Source organism: Canis lupus, chromosome 25 (genome assembly GCF_003254725.2).
Source record: "Canis lupus dingo isolate Sandy chromosome 25, ASM325472v2, whole genome shotgun sequence".
Taxonomy (NCBI): domain Eukaryota; kingdom Metazoa; phylum Chordata; class Mammalia; order Carnivora; family Canidae; genus Canis; species Canis lupus.
In genome coordinates this window covers 48,478,701-48,497,856 of record NC_064267.1, presented here as the reverse complement: position 1 = coordinate 48,497,856, position 19,156 = coordinate 48,478,701, and the positions used below count along the sequence as shown (strand labels likewise).

At 53.3% G+C, this 19,156-nt stretch overlaps 1 protein-coding gene across 50 annotated transcripts in view; it reads right to left on the bottom strand.

Moving 5' to 3' along the window:
• Window positions 1-19,156, bottom strand: part of LRRFIP1 (LRR binding FLII interacting protein 1) — a 139,347-nt gene that overhangs the window by 52,057 nt on the left and 68,134 nt on the right. For 29 of the 50 annotated variants that reach the window (XM_025463599.3, XM_049101033.1, XM_049101035.1 and 26 more), the window contains exons 2-4: window positions 10,201-10,287; window positions 4,246-4,263; window positions 890-937 (exon numbers count right to left, since the gene is read on the bottom strand). In XM_025463599.3, the coding sequence (XP_025319384.1) occupies window positions 890-937; window positions 4,246-4,263; window positions 10,201-10,287 (153 nt within the window). The remainder of the gene's footprint in view (window positions 1-889; window positions 938-4,245; window positions 4,264-10,200; window positions 10,288-19,156) is intronic. The other 21 variants (XM_049101036.1, XM_049101013.1, XM_049101018.1 and 18 more) reach the window with 2 other exon arrangements.

Here is a 19,156-nt window from a genome sequence, read left to right as displayed (position 1 = left end):
GTGCATTCTGAGACACACGCAGTTTCTGACATTTGGACAGCTCTGAAGTTGGGGTATATCTTACAATCAAAGTTGTCCACATTATAATGAGCATTTTTTTTTCTTTCTCAGTGGTATAGAAAGCAATGATGCATCTTTTAACTGGGTCTTAAGATTTGATAAAAATACATCTGCCATATAAGCCTAAAATGATGGTTTACACATGATAAAGGTTGAAGTTAATAATTTCTTTCAATAGAGGAAGTGTGTACTGTTTATATGTCAAGAACTATTGTCTTCCACATTCTACATGGCTGTCTAAGATGTTAGGAGGTGATTTTACATTTCCTCAGATTATTTATGCACAAGGGACACCGAATATGACATTTCCACCCTGGCCAGGTTCTCAGTTGCTTAGAGTATGCGATGATATCCGAGAGGCTGGTAAGGTGTCCAGGACAGGAGGAGGTGTGAGGAACTCATGTGGACGAAGCAACCAGAGAAGGAGTGGGTCCACATTCTCTTGGGCCAGTGGACGGCAAGGGGAATGCTCCCCCTTCTAGAGCCTCACTCCTGGGGCACCATCTCCTCCTATGTGTGCCTCGTGGAAAGCCCCTTGCCCGAGGAGACAGGGAGGTGGGCGGTGGCACTGGAGACCACAAGCCACTAGCCTGCAGACCCCAGGAGACAGCAGCTGCCCAACAGACCAGACAGAAATGCCTGGCCACGGCCGTCTCTAACCCGGCTTCCTACGGATGTAAACCATCAGGCCGGATGCAGTAGTTAGTCCCTGGAAGAAAATCTCTCAGTATTAAATTACAGTACAGTAGGAATCTACCAATAGAATTAAACTGCGTAAGAATCAAATTATAAACCGTTTACGTTTCTTAAAATTGTATCCAAGGCCTACCATCCACTGCTCGATGTCACCCCATTTTGTGTCCAGCCCATAGTATTTCTATAGACAGAAGGGAAAGAAAATTAGGAAAGACGTGAAAACGGTAACCACGCAAGAAACTGTTCTGACATGCATGTGCAAACTGCTGCCCAAGCCACACGGGGAGGGGAACATGCCGAGGCAGAGCAGTGCACACCACGTTCCCTCCCTCGGGGCTCTGCGGGGGGAGCGCCGGGCAGTGCGGGGGGCCTGTGCGGAGGGACCTCCTCACCCCCCCACCCCCACCCCCGCCCGGCAGGCCAGGAGGGCAGGGGTGAAGCACTGCGGAGCAGGTGGGAGCTCAAGCTCGGCCCCACAGCCCTTGCGGGAGGCTGTTCGGGTCTGCAGAGCGAAGGTACTTGAAGGTACTCGTGCCTGTGCCACTACAGCGCGGAGAGAGCCCCGAGGACGGGGGAGAGGGTGGTCATGACCCTAGGTCTCTAGCACACTCGCTCCAGCTATCTGATGTCTACGCTAAATTTAGGCCTGTGAGAACTGACGTTCTTTGGATGTCTTTATAGCATGTCACGGACGGAGAGATGACTGAGTGGCGAACAAGAGGGCCTGGGACGGAAAAAAAAAATTTTTTGGTAGCAGGTTGCATTTGGCATTTTCTTTAGCAAATGCCTCCAGGTTTTCACCTCGCTTGTCTAAGCCCCCGGGGGGGCCAAGTTAAAATGAGAAAAGCAGCTTCAGAATGGCTACTGCCGTCACTAAATATAGTAATTCCAAAGATAGGCTGGGGGAGCCCAAGTACAGTCTCAAATAATGAGGCTTTGCTTTTCTCCTCACTTTCTCCTCAATTCCAATAGGAAAGGCAAGAAATAACCAACCAGACCTCCATATCCTCTGACATAGATGTGATTGTCCTCTTTATACATTAAAATTTTATCATCAGAAAAAAATAGAGGCTAGAGTCCAAGACAAGTTTTGAAATTGTTTTCTAATTGCCAAAACACGCTGCTATGCTTGGCTCAGCTTCAGCGTCCCTTGAAGGGTGGCCAGATTCTAAACAGACGGCTCCCCGACGCTCTTGCCCCTCTTCTCTTAGAGATGGTGCTAAGTAGGGAGGTGGAAGAGGCAAAAACCGGAGGGAGAATTTAACCGTGCTTCCAAATTTCAACCGATACAGAAATGTAATACATCAAAACTACATGAGTCAAGTCTTTTTCTGTAAGTCACTTTCCTTTTTTTTTTGGATGCTTTAACTCCAATTTAAGTGAAAGGCAACAGCTTAAAGCCATTTTGCATTCAATTAACGTAGGCCCCGCTCTCACAGACAAAATCCAGGGTTCTCTATGTTTTACATGTGGCACCATCAACCCTCTTCAGCTCACGGCTTAATTACAAAGGTAGAAGGAAGGTTTTTTTTTTTTTTTTATTTTTAAAGGGAGTTTATAGAAATTCACAAGAATTATCCAAATTCCAAAAGAAATCTGTATGATTTTCCTATTTTCCTTTTTCCCCCCCTTTTCACCAATTCTATACCGGTATCAAACACTGCACACCATCTATTGCTGTTTTTGTGATAAAGGTCAGGAACCAGCATTGAAGATCTTCGTCTCGTTCATGGTGACCTGCTATGTAACTGCTATGCCTCTAGCTGCATTTCTGGGACATTCCAGGGAGGAGACCCCCCTCCCCCCCCCGCCGCCCCAGGAAAATAAGAGCAACTGACCGGCAGTCCTGAGGGTCGTTAGCGGGCCAGCACAGCAAAGTGCGGAAAGCGTACAGAGTTTCAAACGTAAACCACTATGGTTAGCCGGTGAGTCATGCAGAGGAAGCAAGGGCCAGACTTAACAATACAAAAGGTGCTTGGCTTTCAGAAATAGCTTTGATTCAGTAAAAGAGAAGCCATCACAAGGTACGGCCGTGTGAGCTGACGAGAGGCCTTTACTGCCTCCCCTTCCTTTCCTCAGGTCTTAATAAGCAAAGCCTTGCCTTGGCCTATCTTTATCATAAAAATGTGTATCTGCTTTTCCGACCTCCTTTCTGGTTTGACTTTGCATATACATTAACATTCTTTCAAAGGCCTAACACTGCAACCCCGGTGAGTGACTAAACAGAAAATAATTGTGATCCGGAAACTAGAGAGGAATGAACCAAAGTGTTCATTAGTGGCGTGTGTGTGTGTGTGTGTGTGTTCACAGTTTGTTACAGGGAGGGTCCCCCAGCCTTGCCAGCTTTGTCTCTTATGTGTTAAATTCTTCCTGGGACTCTTAAATATGTGTGGATTGAGCTTCAACATGAATTCCAGTATCAGACCCTACAAAGACTGCTAAAGTGCAAATAGGTTCTGGCATCTGCTTATCTGATTTCTTCACACTCTTCTAGGCAGTGGTTATGCGGCGTGGGGGTGGGGGGCAGGAAGCAAAGGCAATCTGGAATTGTGGTATTGTAGCTGGTATGGTAGCGAGTAAAGTAAGCCACGGCCAGAATTTTTAATTTACCGGCCATGTGTTTAAAAGGATCTGCTTATTAGAACCTCTGAAATGGTCATCTTATTTTAACTTCCTTCGTTGCTCTAAAAGGAAAATAGTTTTCTCTATAAACAAAAGAGATTTATAAAAAGCCACTATGATAAGATGTCAGGAGTAATGAGCCAGATTCAGGTTTGGGAAAGACTCACTGTAACACACACTATAAACTCTCAGGGAACCAATCACTCTCTTCGTCATCATGACCGAATCAGGAGTCGCTGATCCGGTCGTGTCCAACCTCACCCTGTGTGCCCAATAGTGTATTTACTTCTAAATCTCAGCTGCTCCTAAGTGGCCTAGGAAAGAGACATGCACATTACCACCCTGCACGTTTAAGGATGGAAGGCAGGTTTATTTTAAGCTCTTGGATGTTACTATCATATCATTTTCTTTTTTAATCAGATTTTTAAATCAGTATATATAATAATCTCTCAACGGATGATAATCTGCATTGAGATTTTAAATTTTTTCTAATAAAATCATACGGAAGGATAATCTTTCTCTTTAAATCTCTGATTGCAAAAGTCTCCCCAATTCTGAAACGTGATTTTATTTTGTCTTAGAATTTTTTTTTTTCCTCAAAGAAACAATATTCTAATTCCTTGAGAAAAGCAGCAACGAGGAAAGCATTCTGTGTACAGACATGCGTCTGATGGTTGCTTTTTGTGGAGGTGGAAGTAGGAACTTCGGTACTCTTGATCAAACCAATTTGTAAACAAAGCAGTAAAAGAAGCAGTAAAAACTTTTATGCATTTTCAATGAAAGGCATTATTTCTGAAAGGTGACCAGGCCCTTGGCAAGGAAAAAACTAGTGCATGCAAATTAGAAAACAAAGAATAAGGAGCCTACCTTTTGAACCTGATAGATCTAGAGAAGGGCAAAAGAAATAGGAAAAGAAATATGAAATCCAAATTACAGAAGTAGATACATTAGAAAGAAAAGTTCTCTAAGTCTCTGGAAACGTGCATAAAAACCATACTGGAAAAAAAACGACAATAACACCGAATACTGGTAAAACAGGAGTTGAAAGATGTTTGGAGTCTCATTCGAAGAATCATTAATTTCCTAATTCATTTTACATTCTATTTGAGATACGGTGGGGAAACCCGGCATGCACACATGGGTCCCTGCAAGAATCCTGGTAGGGCCCCAACGCTCAAGTCTCCGTGGCCCATTACCCAGTACTGGGGAAAAGCACTTGCTCTTCAATTTGAAATTTCTTTGCACAGTGATAAAAGTTCAACTAGAGTACAGAAACTGAATTGGAAAATCCATGGGTCAAATTCACAAATGGGGAAGAAAGAGGCTTTCCTGTTCTGATGCGTGCAGGTACAAATGGAATGCCAGGAAAATGAGAGCCTAGGAAAAAGCCATCATCAACGGAATACCTTTGAAATGTCATTTTTTTAAAAGCTGAATCCCTTATTGGCATATTCATTTGCTTCAGATAGTCCTTCTAACTGTATAGTAATCCCTAGGTAAGGCTGAAATATTCATTCATTCATTCATTCATAGAACAAAACATTTGCTGAGTCAGGCTTTATTCAAGCACTGCCAACGCCTGGCGTTTCTGGGTGTACATGGGTGAGCACAGGTGAACGTAACCAACATTGTGACCATCTTACACGTAGCACTCTCCACGAAAATGCTTATCAGTAAGTGGCAATGAAAGAGATGCGTCCAAATCATCGTACCAGCTGGTCGTCTATCACCATTTTGCTCCTATTGGTGGAGGTCCCCATGTGAGGTAAAAGGTTTGCTAGGAGTTCCCAAAGAATATCTACGGGTTCTTCTTCCCTAATGAATCCATTCAAAAGGAGCTCATGATCCTTTTAAAAAGTCCCACAGCACAGTGAACATAGGTCACAGTCGATTTGCTCACCATCTATGCAAAGAACAACCCTCCCGCTTCGGGCCTGGCCTGGGAGATCTGGGTAAACCCACAGCCAGCTCACAGGCTCCGTGTCCTCAGGGTCTCTGGTCCCACTCTCTCGGCCCCCCGGGGACAGTCACCCTCCTCCTCTAGGGATTCACGGGCTCTGTGCACCTTCAGCAGATCTGAGCTCCCTCTCAAGGAAACCCTTGGCCCTGCTGAGAAACACCTGTGTCGAGGAGGATGGCTCGCCACCAGATGGAAACAGGGATCACGTCTCTCAGGGTTTTACAGCAGAGTGTCAACCCTATGAGTTAAACACTGGCCTTCCAAAGCATATTCATTTCCACTTAATCAACAACTTAAAATGCCAGTTGCCCCGGGCTATCAGATTGTATAACCTCAGGTTGTGTTAGTTAGTTCTAATAATAGGCAGGCCCAGAGATGTGATATGCAAAGGGCGGGCTGGGAGAAGTGTTGTCTGTACACCTTCCCAAATCCTTAGACCCGCTAACTTGTCTCACTTTTCCCCCTAGAGGTACAAACGCTCACGTGTGCCCATGCACACACACGTGTATGGTCCCCACCCCCAGATGCTGGCTCACATCGGGAAAGAGCCAGATGAGCAGCTACTGCTCCTGCGTTCTTTGTAACGCTCTTGCTAACAAAGTTGCCTCTTCTGTGTTCATTATACTGTGCTTCCAAGTCAGCACCAACGAAAAGCCTGCTTTTCCTGCTTCTACTTGTAAAATATGCATCTTGGCTTTTCAACCCTTTGCTGTGGGACAACGTGGATGCCGTGGACTCTATCCTCTGTTTTTGTTGTTAATCGTATATTTGATTTTGAGGTAGAGGGCACACTAGCAGGACCACAGCTTTGCAGGGGTCACATCTACACGGGAATCTTGGCTCGGCCATCCCCTTAGCTGCGGGGGGTGGGGGGTAACTGTCCACTTTCCTCATGTAAGTAAAGCTCGGGCTGTCAGGGACAGTAACCAGGCGTCCTGCTGCCCCCGACCATGGGCTCTACTCTAGGACGTCCCTGAGGGTCCCCTCTGCCCTGCCCCAGAGCTCTCGGACCAGCAATAAAATATATATCTTTTAATTTAAACCTTTCAAAAACTTTTTTTTTGAAGAAGCAAACTTTGAACAGCAATGCTCTCAGATTTCAAAGACCCTAAATTTCTGATAGCAAAATTGTCATTTGGGTGGGTCAGTACTGCTGCTGAGCCAACCAGATTGGTATAAACGGTAGGACAGATCGGGGGGGCTCCCTCCATGCTTCACCCCTTCCTTGACCGGCTGTTACTGTGTCCTGCCCTCCCCACGTGCTACTCCTTCACTCGGCGCCCCAACTGGCTGTGTGGACCAGGGTTAGTTTCCCTGCTTCCTCCCTGACACATGGAAGCTGTCACGGTACACTGGTAATTCACACCATGGGGGCCGGTCATGGGCATGTGACTGACCCCAAATACGAGTCTGAGTTCAGCAGAGAAGGACTCTAGAGGTGTCTTCACTGACTCACTGCTTGTCTGTGAGATCACCCAGGAAACAGAGTGAGATCACACAGGGAGGAGGGTGAGCATGGCAAATGATGTGTGTGAGACCATCCAGGGAGGAGGGTGAGGTCACACAGGGAGGAGGATGAGATCACACAGGGAAGAGGGTGAGCATGGGAAAAGATGTCTGTGAGATCACACAGGGAAGAGGGTGACATCACACAGGGAAGAGGGTGAGCACAGGTGCACAGTCTGTGAGGTCACACAGGGAGGAGCGTGAGGTCACACGGGGAGGAGGGTGAGGTCACACAGGGAGGAGGGTGAGGTCACATACCCGTGTGACCAAGAAGGCCAACTGTGGTGCTTGTGAGCAAATCCCCGGTTTTAATTGGCTTTTCTCTGCAAAGCTGAGCTCCTCAGCTGGCACCACACGCTGGGGATGGGCCCTGCCAGCGCACAGGCCCCAGTTCCCACTCCTGAGGTGGACTGAGTGCCCTGTGGGGGCCCCCCTGCCTTGGGCGCCCTGTGGGGATTCCTCTGCCCCGAGTGCCCTGTGGGGACTCTTCTGCCCTGAGTGCCCTGCAAGGGCCCCCCTGCCCCGAGTGCCCTGCGGGGCCCCCAAGCCCCATGAGGCTGCCATGAGGAGCAGCAGGAGCCCACAGGAGGCCCCCACTGCTTCACTTCTACACCAGGCCCCTCAGACGTTCTGGGGCTCAATTCTTCACTTTTATTTTCTAAAATCAAGAACTTTTGCTAAAGGACTCTGTGGACGATAAGCCGCTTATGTTTTCATGCACATAATCAAATGGGTTCTACCCATAATTAAGGACGGGACACAGTTAATCTAAATATATAATCCGGAAGACACATGTGTAGGTGCATAGGGCAGTCAGTCTCGCCTTGGTCTTGCAGAAATGTCACATGGTGTTCTCGGTGGGCGGAAGTGCCTCTCACATTTGAGGACATAGATAAAAATAAGATTACTAACAGCATCCTGAGCATCCACGCCCCACGCAGGGACCCAGGGGTCGCCGGCCTCCCTCCTCAGGGCCTCCCCGTCAGCTCCTGCCTGCAGTGGGGCTCACAGGCCGCCAGGGACCCCAATGCTGCTGGGATTCCGTCAACTGTGGCAAAACCCAGCAGAGCGAGGTCACGTGTCAGGAGCTCTTCCTACAGGTCTTTTACGACCTTCATATGAAGGGACCAAGGCCCTGCTGGAGTACCAGGGGAGCCCCGAGGGTGCGGCGGCCGTCCAAAGGGGGACGGGGGTGGGTGGGGTGAGGGACAGCCGTGTCCCGGACATGGCCGGCTTGCACATCATCTAATGAATGAACAGAGATATTCTCCAGGGAAACAGATACCAGGCAGTTTGAGAAAAAGCATCTGAAAAAGGAAAAATACCTATTTTTAAAAACCAGTCCAGGCTAGAAGAACTTTTCCATTGGGTGGCCCCTGATTCCTATTAATACCAGCGTCTGAGTGTGCGGAAGCTGCCTGGCATTGGGGTGGCTCCTAAAGCCCGGGTGACACAGTCCCAGGTACGAGACAGAGTCTACCAGTGACGACACCTACATGTGTCCTCTACCTCCCGCTCAGGTGCTTGTCTCCCGAGATGCTCTGAAAATGCCTGTCTGGGCGGCTGCAGCCACCGCCCCCGGCGCTGATAGACAGGCATCCATCAGGTCCCCATCCCGAGTGGCCCCTGACCTGACCCTTAACTGAGGTCACAGGAGGAGGCGCTTCACCGTGCTCACCAGTCAACAGGTGAGTCCAGATCTCCCCCGTGAAAAGTCCACGGGGCCTATTTCTAGCTTTCAGACAATGAATGCTGAGTCTTGGGGGAAGGCACTGGGGAAGATGCCGAACCCGTGCTTCACATGAATCAAAAGGAAAGACAGTACCGCAAATCAAAGTATAAGTTATTCCTACAGGCAGAAGGTCTTAAAGACTAGAACTTCTGGGCAGCCCGGGTGGCCCAACGGTTTAGCACCGCCTTCAGCCCAGGCCGTGACCCTGGAGACCCTAGATCGAGTCCCACGTCGGGCTCCCTGCAGGGAGCCCGCTTCTCCCTCTGCCTGTGTCTCTGCCTCTCTCTCTCTCCGTTTCTCATGAATAAATAAATAAAATCTTTAAGAAAAAAAAAAAACAAGATTGGGACTTCTGTACGACCAACTGTATCTGTATTTCTAAGGGGCAGGGGGAGGGTGGACTACCTTCAGCCACCCGTCCGTCCTCACCATGTTGTAAACACAGGATGAGTCACGGGCCTACCGCACCCCTGCTTGCTCATCCGCCCGGGTCACCCCCAGGTGCGGCCCTTCTCGGGAACCATGTCCCCCTGCATGTCCCCATCACTGAGGGGCTGCCCTGGGGGACCCCTGCCCTCCCGCCACCCGGCCTGTGGTTTGACTCTCCTAAGCAACAACCTGGCCTGGAGCTTCTAGTAATCTTCCAACCATTTTTCAAACCCCACGGAAGAGATTTCTCCCCCAAACTCCAATGGGGTCATGCCCCTTCCCGGGGATGTGTGCTCACCACATGGAGGGGCGCCCCGCCACGGGCAGGGGGTGGCGATGAGCCCCTCGGGCTGGTGGCCGGGCTCCACCCTACCGGGGATGTGAGGCCCAGGGCTGGAATCCGTGGTGATTTTTAAGAGAAACTGGAAATGCAGGTTTCTGTCTGAAATTTCACGTGCTTGAAAACACTGGGTCAACTAAGATTCTGGCCACGTGAAACCAGCCCCTGGGACGAGCACCTGGGCTGCCTCTCCATTCAGAGGTTCTGAGCAAGACAAGCCCTCAAGGGGGGGCCTGGTGTGGACACTCCCGCAGGCTGTGGCCCACAGAGCTCCGGGGCCTGGCGGACGGGGACTTGCTTCTTCCAGGCTGACTTCGAGGTCACCGAAGGGCTCACTGCTCTCACTGCAAGCCCAAGAGTCCTCACGCTCGCGCTGTCCACGCGACTCCGCTCTAGCTCAGGATCGTGAAAATAAGTCGCAAACGGCACTAACAGGTGTGCAAACCCATCCGGGCCCTTTCCCGGGGGCGGGAGGGGGTCTTCCCTAGCCGCTCCACCCACAGTGTCTATTCTGGTTTTTCTGCATCACCTGTGGGCTTCAGGCATCGCGCAACTCATTGAAACAGGTCAAAGCCACAGGGGGAAATATTTTTAAAGCAAAGGGTCGGCCGGTTTAAAAAAAATAATACTCCTTTCACACTTTCACTCAGAGGCTCGAGATTGCAGCTCGACAGTCCGAGCGTGAGGCTCCGAACCAGCCCCGCTTGGCTCCTTCCAGCCAGAAGGCCGGGCCGGGACGAGGGCGCGGGGAGGGGAGCAGCGTCAAGCGGGCAGGCGCGTCAACGGCGACAGGGGTCTCTGTGCGGCACGTTCCCCCGGGATAAAAACGGGACCAGCGCGGAACCCAAGCGTTACCTCCTTCTGCTGCCGCTCCAGCTCCTTCATCCGGATCTCTCGAGCCTCGGCGCGGGCCGCACGCTTCGCGGCCAGCCTGGCCTCCGCCTGAAACACACGGGAGGGTTTTATTAGGAGACAGGTCAGGGGCCCCTTTCCCGTGAACGACAACGAGGCTGTCAGTAAGCGACTTCGGGGGGTTTAATAAATACACCGTAACACGTCACAGACTCCTAAGAGTCACAGGTCGTCAGGAGTGACAGGAGCAGCAGCTACGGCAGGAAGGATCGCACCATTTTCGGAGCCTTAACGCACAGTTCTTCTCCCCCCCCCCCCAAGGATTTTTATTTATGTATTTGAGACAGAGTGAGAGAGAGAGAGTACGAGCGCGGAGGGGAGAGGGCCAGAGGCAGAGGGAGAAGCAGACGCCCTGCTGAGGCTCGATCCCAGGGCCCTGGATTCGTGACCCACACCAAAGGGAGATGCTTCACCGATGGAGCCATCCAGACGCCCCTAGGTGGGCGCAGCTCTAAGGACTTTGCGTAGATTGTGCCGTAGAGTCCTTGCAACAGCCCGTTAGGTAGATATTGTCACCATCCCCAGTTTATAGCGGAGGGAGCTATGGCACAGAGAGGGTAGGGAACTTGACCATAGTCACACAGCCTGCGAGTGGCAGGGCCCCGCCGCGTGCCTCCCTCTGGAGCAAGGCGTGAGGGCTGGGCATGACCACAGGGCCCCCCCACCCCCACCCCACCCTTCTACCAAGCAGGAAGCGGAGGCCTGGAGAGCCTGCCAGACCCGTCGCAGGGCACAGGGCTGGGACTGTGACGCTGCTTTCCAGAACTCCTGGCCAGTCAGTCACCTCTCAGGACGTCCTGTGCCCTCAGCTTCCCCCTCAGACACCTGCAGTGCTGGGAAGCCCGTCCCTTCTCAAGACAACTGAGACCAGAGCAGAACGACTGGTGGGTTCTGGAGGTTAGAGGCATTCCATTAACACAAAACAAAAACACCCAAACCGTCTCCGGGTAGCCATCTATCGAGCTGGACAGCTATTCAGCCAAACTGTACCGAAGACCATGTGAAAAGCTGGGCCAGGCCTGACGAGCGCCGTGGGACCTGCCACCCCAACACGGCTTCCTGGCCCACAGGGCTCGGGCTGGTTCCCTATTTCAGCTGATACGGCCAATGGCTCAGTGAGTAACTGGTGCAGGTGCCCCCGGATTCAGGTTCTCTGGGGTCCAGCAAACGCCACCTTTTTTCCGCTTAATTTTTTTTTTTTTTGGAATACACGTGTAATTCTTTCAGTGACAGTTGCGTAGACACAACTTTAGATGTGAACACAGGGCCAGGAGAGACGGCCAGCGTGCTCCTGGGCGGCTGCTGGGCCAGCACCCAGGCGGTGGCTCAAGTGTCACGGTCCAGCTTCCCCCCTGAGGGCCACACATCAGGGCGGCAGGTCCTGGGGCCAAGGACCTACACGTCCCCCAAGCCATACCTGTACTGACTTAAAAACTCATCTTCTGTCCAAATTCTCCTCTAGGTTGAAAACTGACCAGAACTGATCTGTCGTCAGGGGTTGGCCGGTGTGTGACCTCATGAGGAATTAATTCTGTTAACTTGGTTCGTTCCTGGGGTTCCTTTATTAACCCAGGCCCAGGTGCCCCAGGTCAGGGGGTGTCAAAAGTCACAACTGCCCCAGAACACTGATTCCTCGGTGCCATTTCAGTTTTTGAAACCATGCTACACTGTGTGAAGGGCCACTCGGGGTTTATAAAAAGATCCAGCAAAGCTCAAGGGGAGGGCAGGGGCAGGGAAGTTCTGTTTGAGTGACATCGGGCCACGGGAGATGCTACGGTCCCATCGTCCCATCGCCGGGCCAGCAAGAGGACCAGGTTCACCCTGAGTGCAGCCTGTCTCCCGGCCTTCCTGCGGGGAGGCGTGGGCTCCCCGCCTGCTGGCTCCGGGTCTGAGAGTCTAGGCCGGGACCCACCAGGCCGCCAGAGCCGCCGCCTGGGTGGGAGGAACAGGGGAGGAGGGAGAAGGAGAGGGAATGAGAGACACGGGGAAGGGGACAGGAGGAGGGAGGACTGCCGGTGGGGACACAGGAGGGTGGCAGGCCTAATTCTCGGGGGTCCCCACGATTCCCGGCCTGGTGCACCTGCCCTACATAATCCTCTCCCCGAGTATGGGCAGCATGGCGGGGATAAGAGATGCCCCTCCTGTCGCTGGGTTACGTCACGTGGCAAAGAGAAATGCAAGAGTAATCAAGGTCCTTCATCAGCTGACTTCATCCAAAGGTAGATTATCCTGGGTGGGCCTCACCTCATCAGATGAGCCTTTCTAAGAGGGTCTGGAAGCAGAGAGACTCCCCTGCTGGCCCTGAAAGGGCGAGCTGGCCTGTGTGAGCAGCCCTGTGAGGAGCCACGCGACAAGGACCTGCGGATGGGCTGTAAGAGCCACGAGGGACCCTGGGAGACCCCCAGCCAGAGAACGGGATCTCAGTCCTACAACAGCGGGAGCTGATGCTGCCCACGACCACGTGAGCTCGAGAGGACCTCAGGTTCCAAAAAGGATCGCAGCCTGTGCGACCCTGAGCAGAGGATCCAGGCAGCTGTGCCCAGACTTCTGACCACGGAGCCTAATATGATAAACGTGTGCTACTTTAGGTTTCTGGGTATTTGTTACGCAGCAAGACGAGGAGAAGGGATCCGAGATGACCCTGCCTTCACAGTGCCGTGTCTGACCTGCGGGGAGTCTGAGCAGGTGTACACACCCATCCCAGCCCGCCCTGCTTTCGTCTAGCTCTGCTTGGGATTGGGCCAAAGATCCCCGAAGACACCACTTAGGTGAACGTACAGTCCCCAAACACCTGGGGCGGCCTCCCCACGGGATGGGCAGGCCTCCAAAATTAATATCCCATCAGATTCCATAGACTCTGTCCCAGCTACTCCTGTGGGGCTCCGTCCACCCAGGAAAAGGCTCCTGTCACGGCCTGCCCACCCCTGCAGTCCTCATGTCCGACCCAGTAAGTCTCTCTGGCCACGAGGACACCAACAGACGAAATCCCAGCAGCTCCCGATTTGAGGGGCGTGGGCTCGGGATGAGGATGGAACCATGCGAACGAACCAAGTTCTGGAGTAAATTCCTCATGAGGACGCATCGGCCGGACTCAAAGGCACATCAACTGTGGCCAATCAACTTTAGATTAGAATTTAGAAACGGGATGAAATGTCTAATTCAGGACAATTTCAAATCCTTGCAGTCGCCACCTTATAAGACGCCTGCATCTCTCAAGACACCCGTGAGCCAGGAAGTGGTAACAATCCTGCTGCTTCTGGGAATCCGGCTAATTAAAAACCAACAGACACAGGAGCCAACGTTTAAACTGTTCCAAAATCTCTGCAAGGCCAACTTTGAGAGCACAAGCCTGTGATCAGTGTAACAAGCCCGACCCTGGCCTGAGGTGCCTGAATGAAAAACCAGAGTGTTTTGACAACACAGTTCACCCTAAACCACTGACATTGCCAAGAACACGAAAGAGCCTGACCCAGAGCCTAAGAGGCAGGGACCACTCAGATGATTGCTGCAAAGTCACCAGAAAAGAAAAAATATCGGATAGGATCAAGTGGTTCAATGAACAAAAAAATACAAAACGGCTCTGGGCCGCCGCAGAGATAAGCGACCAAGAATTCCTTCCCGTCCAACATTCTGTGGGAGGCCCAGGCCGGCCCTCCCCGGCTCCCTCGGACCCACGCGTCTGTGCACAAATCCATCACCACCCGACACTTCTGTGAAGTAGAAACTCACATTCTTGAGGTCACGGCCATGTCAGTTTGTAGGGTTTTTTCCCAAATGCTTACTTTCACTTCTGTTACTTGGCTTGTGGGGACTGCAGCTATTGGGTATCGCCGGCCTGGGGGGTATGGTTAAGGGGGTGGGAGGGACGAGGGACAAGGCGGGGAAGCCTGAGGGCCTGCGGGGTGGACCGAGCTCTCGGCCCCTGTATCTGGAACCTCATCTTGAAGGAATATGGGACCACTGAAGGGGTTTTTACAAAGGGACACACAGTGGGGTTGACTTGTGTTTGAGAACCATCGCTCTGGCTGGACTGTGGGGAGCAGGAAGGGGCCGCTTCTGAGCTAGCGGGCCCGTGATCCTGGGCAAGTGGGCCTGGCGGAACCACGCACAAAGGATGGAGCAAAGTGGGGAGGCCGGGGGGTGCGGGGGTGGGGACAGGAGCCCAAGGTCTTGAGCAGAGCCCATGTGCTCTGCAAGCTGGAGACGCTCGGGGGAGAGTCCCCACCTGGATGCGGGTGTGCAGGGTGCTTCCCCAAACCTGGACGTGCCCCGCGTCCTGCCTGCTGACACCTGCGTGCCTCCGGGGCCTGCGTGGGGTTCAGAGGCTGGCTGTGAACTCCCAAACTCCCAAACTCAAGGGAGATGAGGATGCTCCATCACAGCTAGAAGGACGAGAGGGATGGAGAAAAGGAAAGGGATGGGTTTATGGGATTTAGGACAGAAGGTACAAGCCGCACAGGGGTTTAGGGAGGCGAGCTTGGAAAACACCCTGCCCGGTGTGCGTCTGTTCATTCTCCAGCTCCCGTGGAGCTGGGGGGACGCTCAGCCGAGTGAGCCGTGAGCTCGCTGTGACCTCCGGACACCTGCCAGGGCGGCCCCAGGGCAAGCTGGCCCGGCCCTTCCTCCCCTTCCTCCGGGCCCAGGCCGCTCTCCTCCCTTCCTACGTGAGTCACCCGGAAAGGGGCGCCAAGCTTCTTCCTGCTCCCTACTACGTCTCTGTTGAGACCTACTCAAATATTTAAGATGAAATGATACGATCATCCTCAGATTTGCCTTCTAATCACTGGGGAGTGGGGGGCCACCCCCCGGCTGCACAGTGTGCGCCCCCCATCCCGCCCCAGCGCACCTGGGAAAGAGAGATGCAGAATCACCCCCCCAGAACCCCGAGTCAGAACCTCTGGGGTTGGGCCGGCCAGCTGGGGGAGGGGGGAGCCGACACTTGCTCAAGTGGAGGGACCTCTGTCTTCTGTTATCCCACCTATGTTTGGGTATGTTTGACACTTTTCATAACAAATAGCAAAATTTTAAAAGGAAGGTAGAAAGGGGGAGGCAAGCAGAGAGAGAAAGGGAAAGGAAGGAAGGAAAGGAAGGAGCCTCCAAACCCAAAACTATGCCCACTGAGGCTAGCAGGCGGCCGAGGGTGTTGCTGGAAACCACTGCGGGGCTGCCGCTGCCCCCGCGGGCCCCCCCAGGCTCAGGCAGGGGGGTGGGGAGCAGACCCAGCCAGGCGTGTGACGAGATCCAGGCTCCTGGTGGGAATGCAGCGTCCTCTCCTCGACAGGCCAGCGCGCCCTTCCCCCGGGGGCCCTCTGTCCCGGGCCTGGAGCCGCACAGATGGAGCTTCAGAGGCGCTGATGATGGAGACGGGGAGAGGAGAAGCCTCCCCTGATCATCACAGGAATTGCCTTAGAGTAATTCTAAAAAGCTGAACCCTTGACTCCAAAGTGCTGCTGTTAGGGTTTATTTTACCGTAGCTAGGACAGCTCTCCGGCGCTGAGGTATGAGCGATGCTGCAGGCACACGCAGCAGCACAGGCCACCAGAGGCTCCGAGGCCCCAGCCCGGGGTTGGCCGCAGGGGCGCACAGGTGGCCGAGGAGACACATCTCCCCACAAGCCCCATCCCCGCAGCCCCGGGCCTGGTCAGGCTGGGGAATGAGGTGAACAAACCCGGGGTGGGGTGGAAGCAGGAGTCCTTTGGGGCGGGGGCCCGGGCTACGCTCACAGCCTCCGTGGGCTCCAGCTCCAGAGTCCAGCCTTCCAGCAGGACACGGAGGCGGCGGCGGGGCCACAGCCAGAAGCGCCCGTGCCCGCCTGAGTGGCCAGGCCTCCCGCTCGGAGCACCAGACAGTCCAGGCTGTGACAGACCAGCTGTTCCAAGGTGCCGGCAGGAGCAAGGGACAGCCATGCTCAGCCAGGGGACGGAGGCTGAGGAGCACCCCATGAGAAGACGTGGCCCAGGACACCAGGAGGGAGGCCTAGCAGACAGGCCTCCTGCCCCCCTGCCGCCCCGGCCACCCTCTACTTCGCTCCTGCCGGCTGGTGGAGGGTCTGCCCCCCACGAGGGCCCCAGCCCAGGTGGGGCAGCCACACAGCAGCCCCAATACCTTGCACCCAAATCCCAGGGACATTCTGGGGGCTTGAAGAGCTCTAAGGGTGCCCGTCTCCTTGTCAGCTCCTACCCGTTTGACTACCTGGAGGCCCCCGTGTGATGACCTTCAAAGAACAGGAAGGGGATAAGCTCTGGGGCACAGAAGTCCCGAGAGCAAGGTCTGGTGCTGTAGGAGGAGGATGCGGCCACTGTCTTAAGAGCCTCACGCCACGTCAGGGAAATCTGGCTCTGTCTGTATGTGCCCTGAGCTTTCCTGGGATCAAGCACAGTGTGGAATTCTATATCCCAAGACCTGTCATCCTGCGGCCCCAGAAAATGTTCTCATTCTGCTCTTCAAGTGTGCAGTAGTCCCAGGGGTCCCAGAACTCTGCATGGAACAATTCTTGAGAAATGGGACTGAGATGCGTGTGTCACTTCCTCCAGTGAGGCTCAGAAAGCCCCGGGCTCTGGAAAGGCACCGAGGTGAGGGCACCAGAAGCCAGCGGCCTCGCTGCGATGCAGGGCACGCGGCAGGCCGGCGATGGCAATGCTCTGCGACGGCACAGGCTGCCGTTCTAGAACAGGTGTTTGGGAGGAGATGGTCACCATGCATTGAGAACACCGCTGGGGTCACTGGAGAGAGGGCTGGGCCATGGCCACACCTCGGGGACCCCGGCCACGGCCACCTCTCTGTTCTGCGTCCTCAGATGTAAAGTGCAAATGAACCACGTGGGCCGTTCAGAAACACAAGCCATCTGTCGGCGGCACAGCTTTCTCGAATTCGGGGGAAGTTTTGGTATTGATCATACGCGTTCCTTTTGGCCTTTAGGTTTTAGAAGCAAGCAGAACTGAAAAACCAGACTTTTCTCCCAGGCCGCATAACGTTAACTGCAGCTCACGAGCTCCCAGGGAAAGGTCCGCTCCTGTGAGTGCAATAGGAATGTCAGGCCGCCGAAGCCCCAAGCCGTGACAAAGGGCCAGTTTTGTCTGGAAACAAGCAGAGCCTTCCGTCCATGCGAGATTCTTCCCCAGAATGACAAAGGAGCACGCTCCCGACTACGGGGCAGGCTGGAAGCCTCCGATTCCCGGGAGGCCGCGTGCGCAGGCCCACGTGAGCGCCTCCTAACTCGGGGCACAGGTCCCGCCTGGAGTGGACGCTGAGCACAGTAACCACGAGGCTGACACACAGTCCCTTCTTCCAGAGTGGCCTTTGCTACAGGAAGTGGCAACAGCCAGAAACTTTTGTTTTCTGGGTAAACCCCCAATCCCTTGTGCGCAGTAGGTTCTCAAGACGGGGTGCTATTCAAAGCAACCAACTGGAACGAGGGATGTGTTTTCCTGCAGAGGCGACTGCAGGGAAGGTGCGAAGCCGGCAGCTCAGCTCAGCAACAGCGGCTCGTGCCGCCTCTGGACCCTGCACCCACCGCCCCTGTGTCCCTCCAGCCGCGATGTGCACTTTATGCCCGTCTCAAAAGACACCCTCATCTTCCCAAAACCCTCTCTGGCACAATTACTGTACGTTTCCCCCGATGAGGGGGCATACGTTCCCTTCATGGCCATGCCTGCAACTGCTGTCAGCAGGGAGGAGAGGATGCTCTGGGATTGCAGCTGTTGATGGGGGCAGGGCCGACTCTTTAGAGGGCATTTTGGAAACGTGGGGGGCATTGTTGGGATGTCTCGGTGATCGGAGCAGGCACTGACGGCATTTAAGGGGCAGCGCACGGCAGGCCAAGCATCCTGGGTTCAGACGGGCCTGCATATTGAGGAACTTTCCCACTGGCTATTCAGACAGAAGAAATCGCCTCATAATTTTCAGATCTACAAACGGATTCCAACTTACACATAAAACCAAAATACGTTTTGTGCAGTTTTCACACACACTGGATGTTCCAGGAATGCCATCGGCGTTAAAACGGAGGGAAGATTATGCTTGGCTCTGTTCAGAACTTTCTCAAGAGTTAGTGACCACTTGGGAACGTCAGGTCACCAACAGCAACATAACACGTGGCGTCCGGGTCTCAGCACCACACACCTGCGTCTGTCTGTGTTTGCAGCATGGCTCTGGGCACGCGTTGGCGCACCTGTGACCGCTCCCTTGGTCTCCTGGCACACCGGGGCTGGAGCGCTTCTGTGTCAAAATCCACATTCTGGCACTGCAATGTACCTTTATTTTATTTCTTTTCAATGCAACCGTTGAAACATTACATTGACTTGAAGTTCTATCGACTTGCTTTTACGACACATGAATTTCATTTCAGGTTAGCAATGAGGATGTTAAAAACTTGTTATAAAAAGGGGGCGTTGGCTCTGACAGGGTTGAGAACCACAGGTTGAAAACTGCAGAGTGGAACAGGGGAGCTGAGCCTCCCTAGGGCGCGGCTGCACGGTCCCAACAGCCCAGCCACAGGTTAAGGGCACGGGGCTGGGGGCTGCTGTGTGAGCCACAAACTAAACAAGACCTACTTTGTCCATCTGACTTGAAAGTTTGGAAAACAGAAAGTTGAAAACTAAAAGTTTAGGGGCGCCTGGATGGTTCAGCTGGCTGAGCGTCCGACTCTTGATTTCAGCTCAGGTCACGCATTGATCTCAGGGTCGTGAAATCGAGCTCCGATCGAGTCCGTGGGGAGTCGGCTTGAGATTCTCTTTCTCCCTCCCCCATCCCCGCTCGCTGTCACGCATGCTCCCTCTCAAATAAATGAACATATCTTCAAAAAAAAAAAAAACAAAACAAAACCCCACAAAACTAAAGCTTAACTGGTTGTCTTAAACACCAGGTTTTAGATGGTACACACATTTTCAGTCAATAAAAT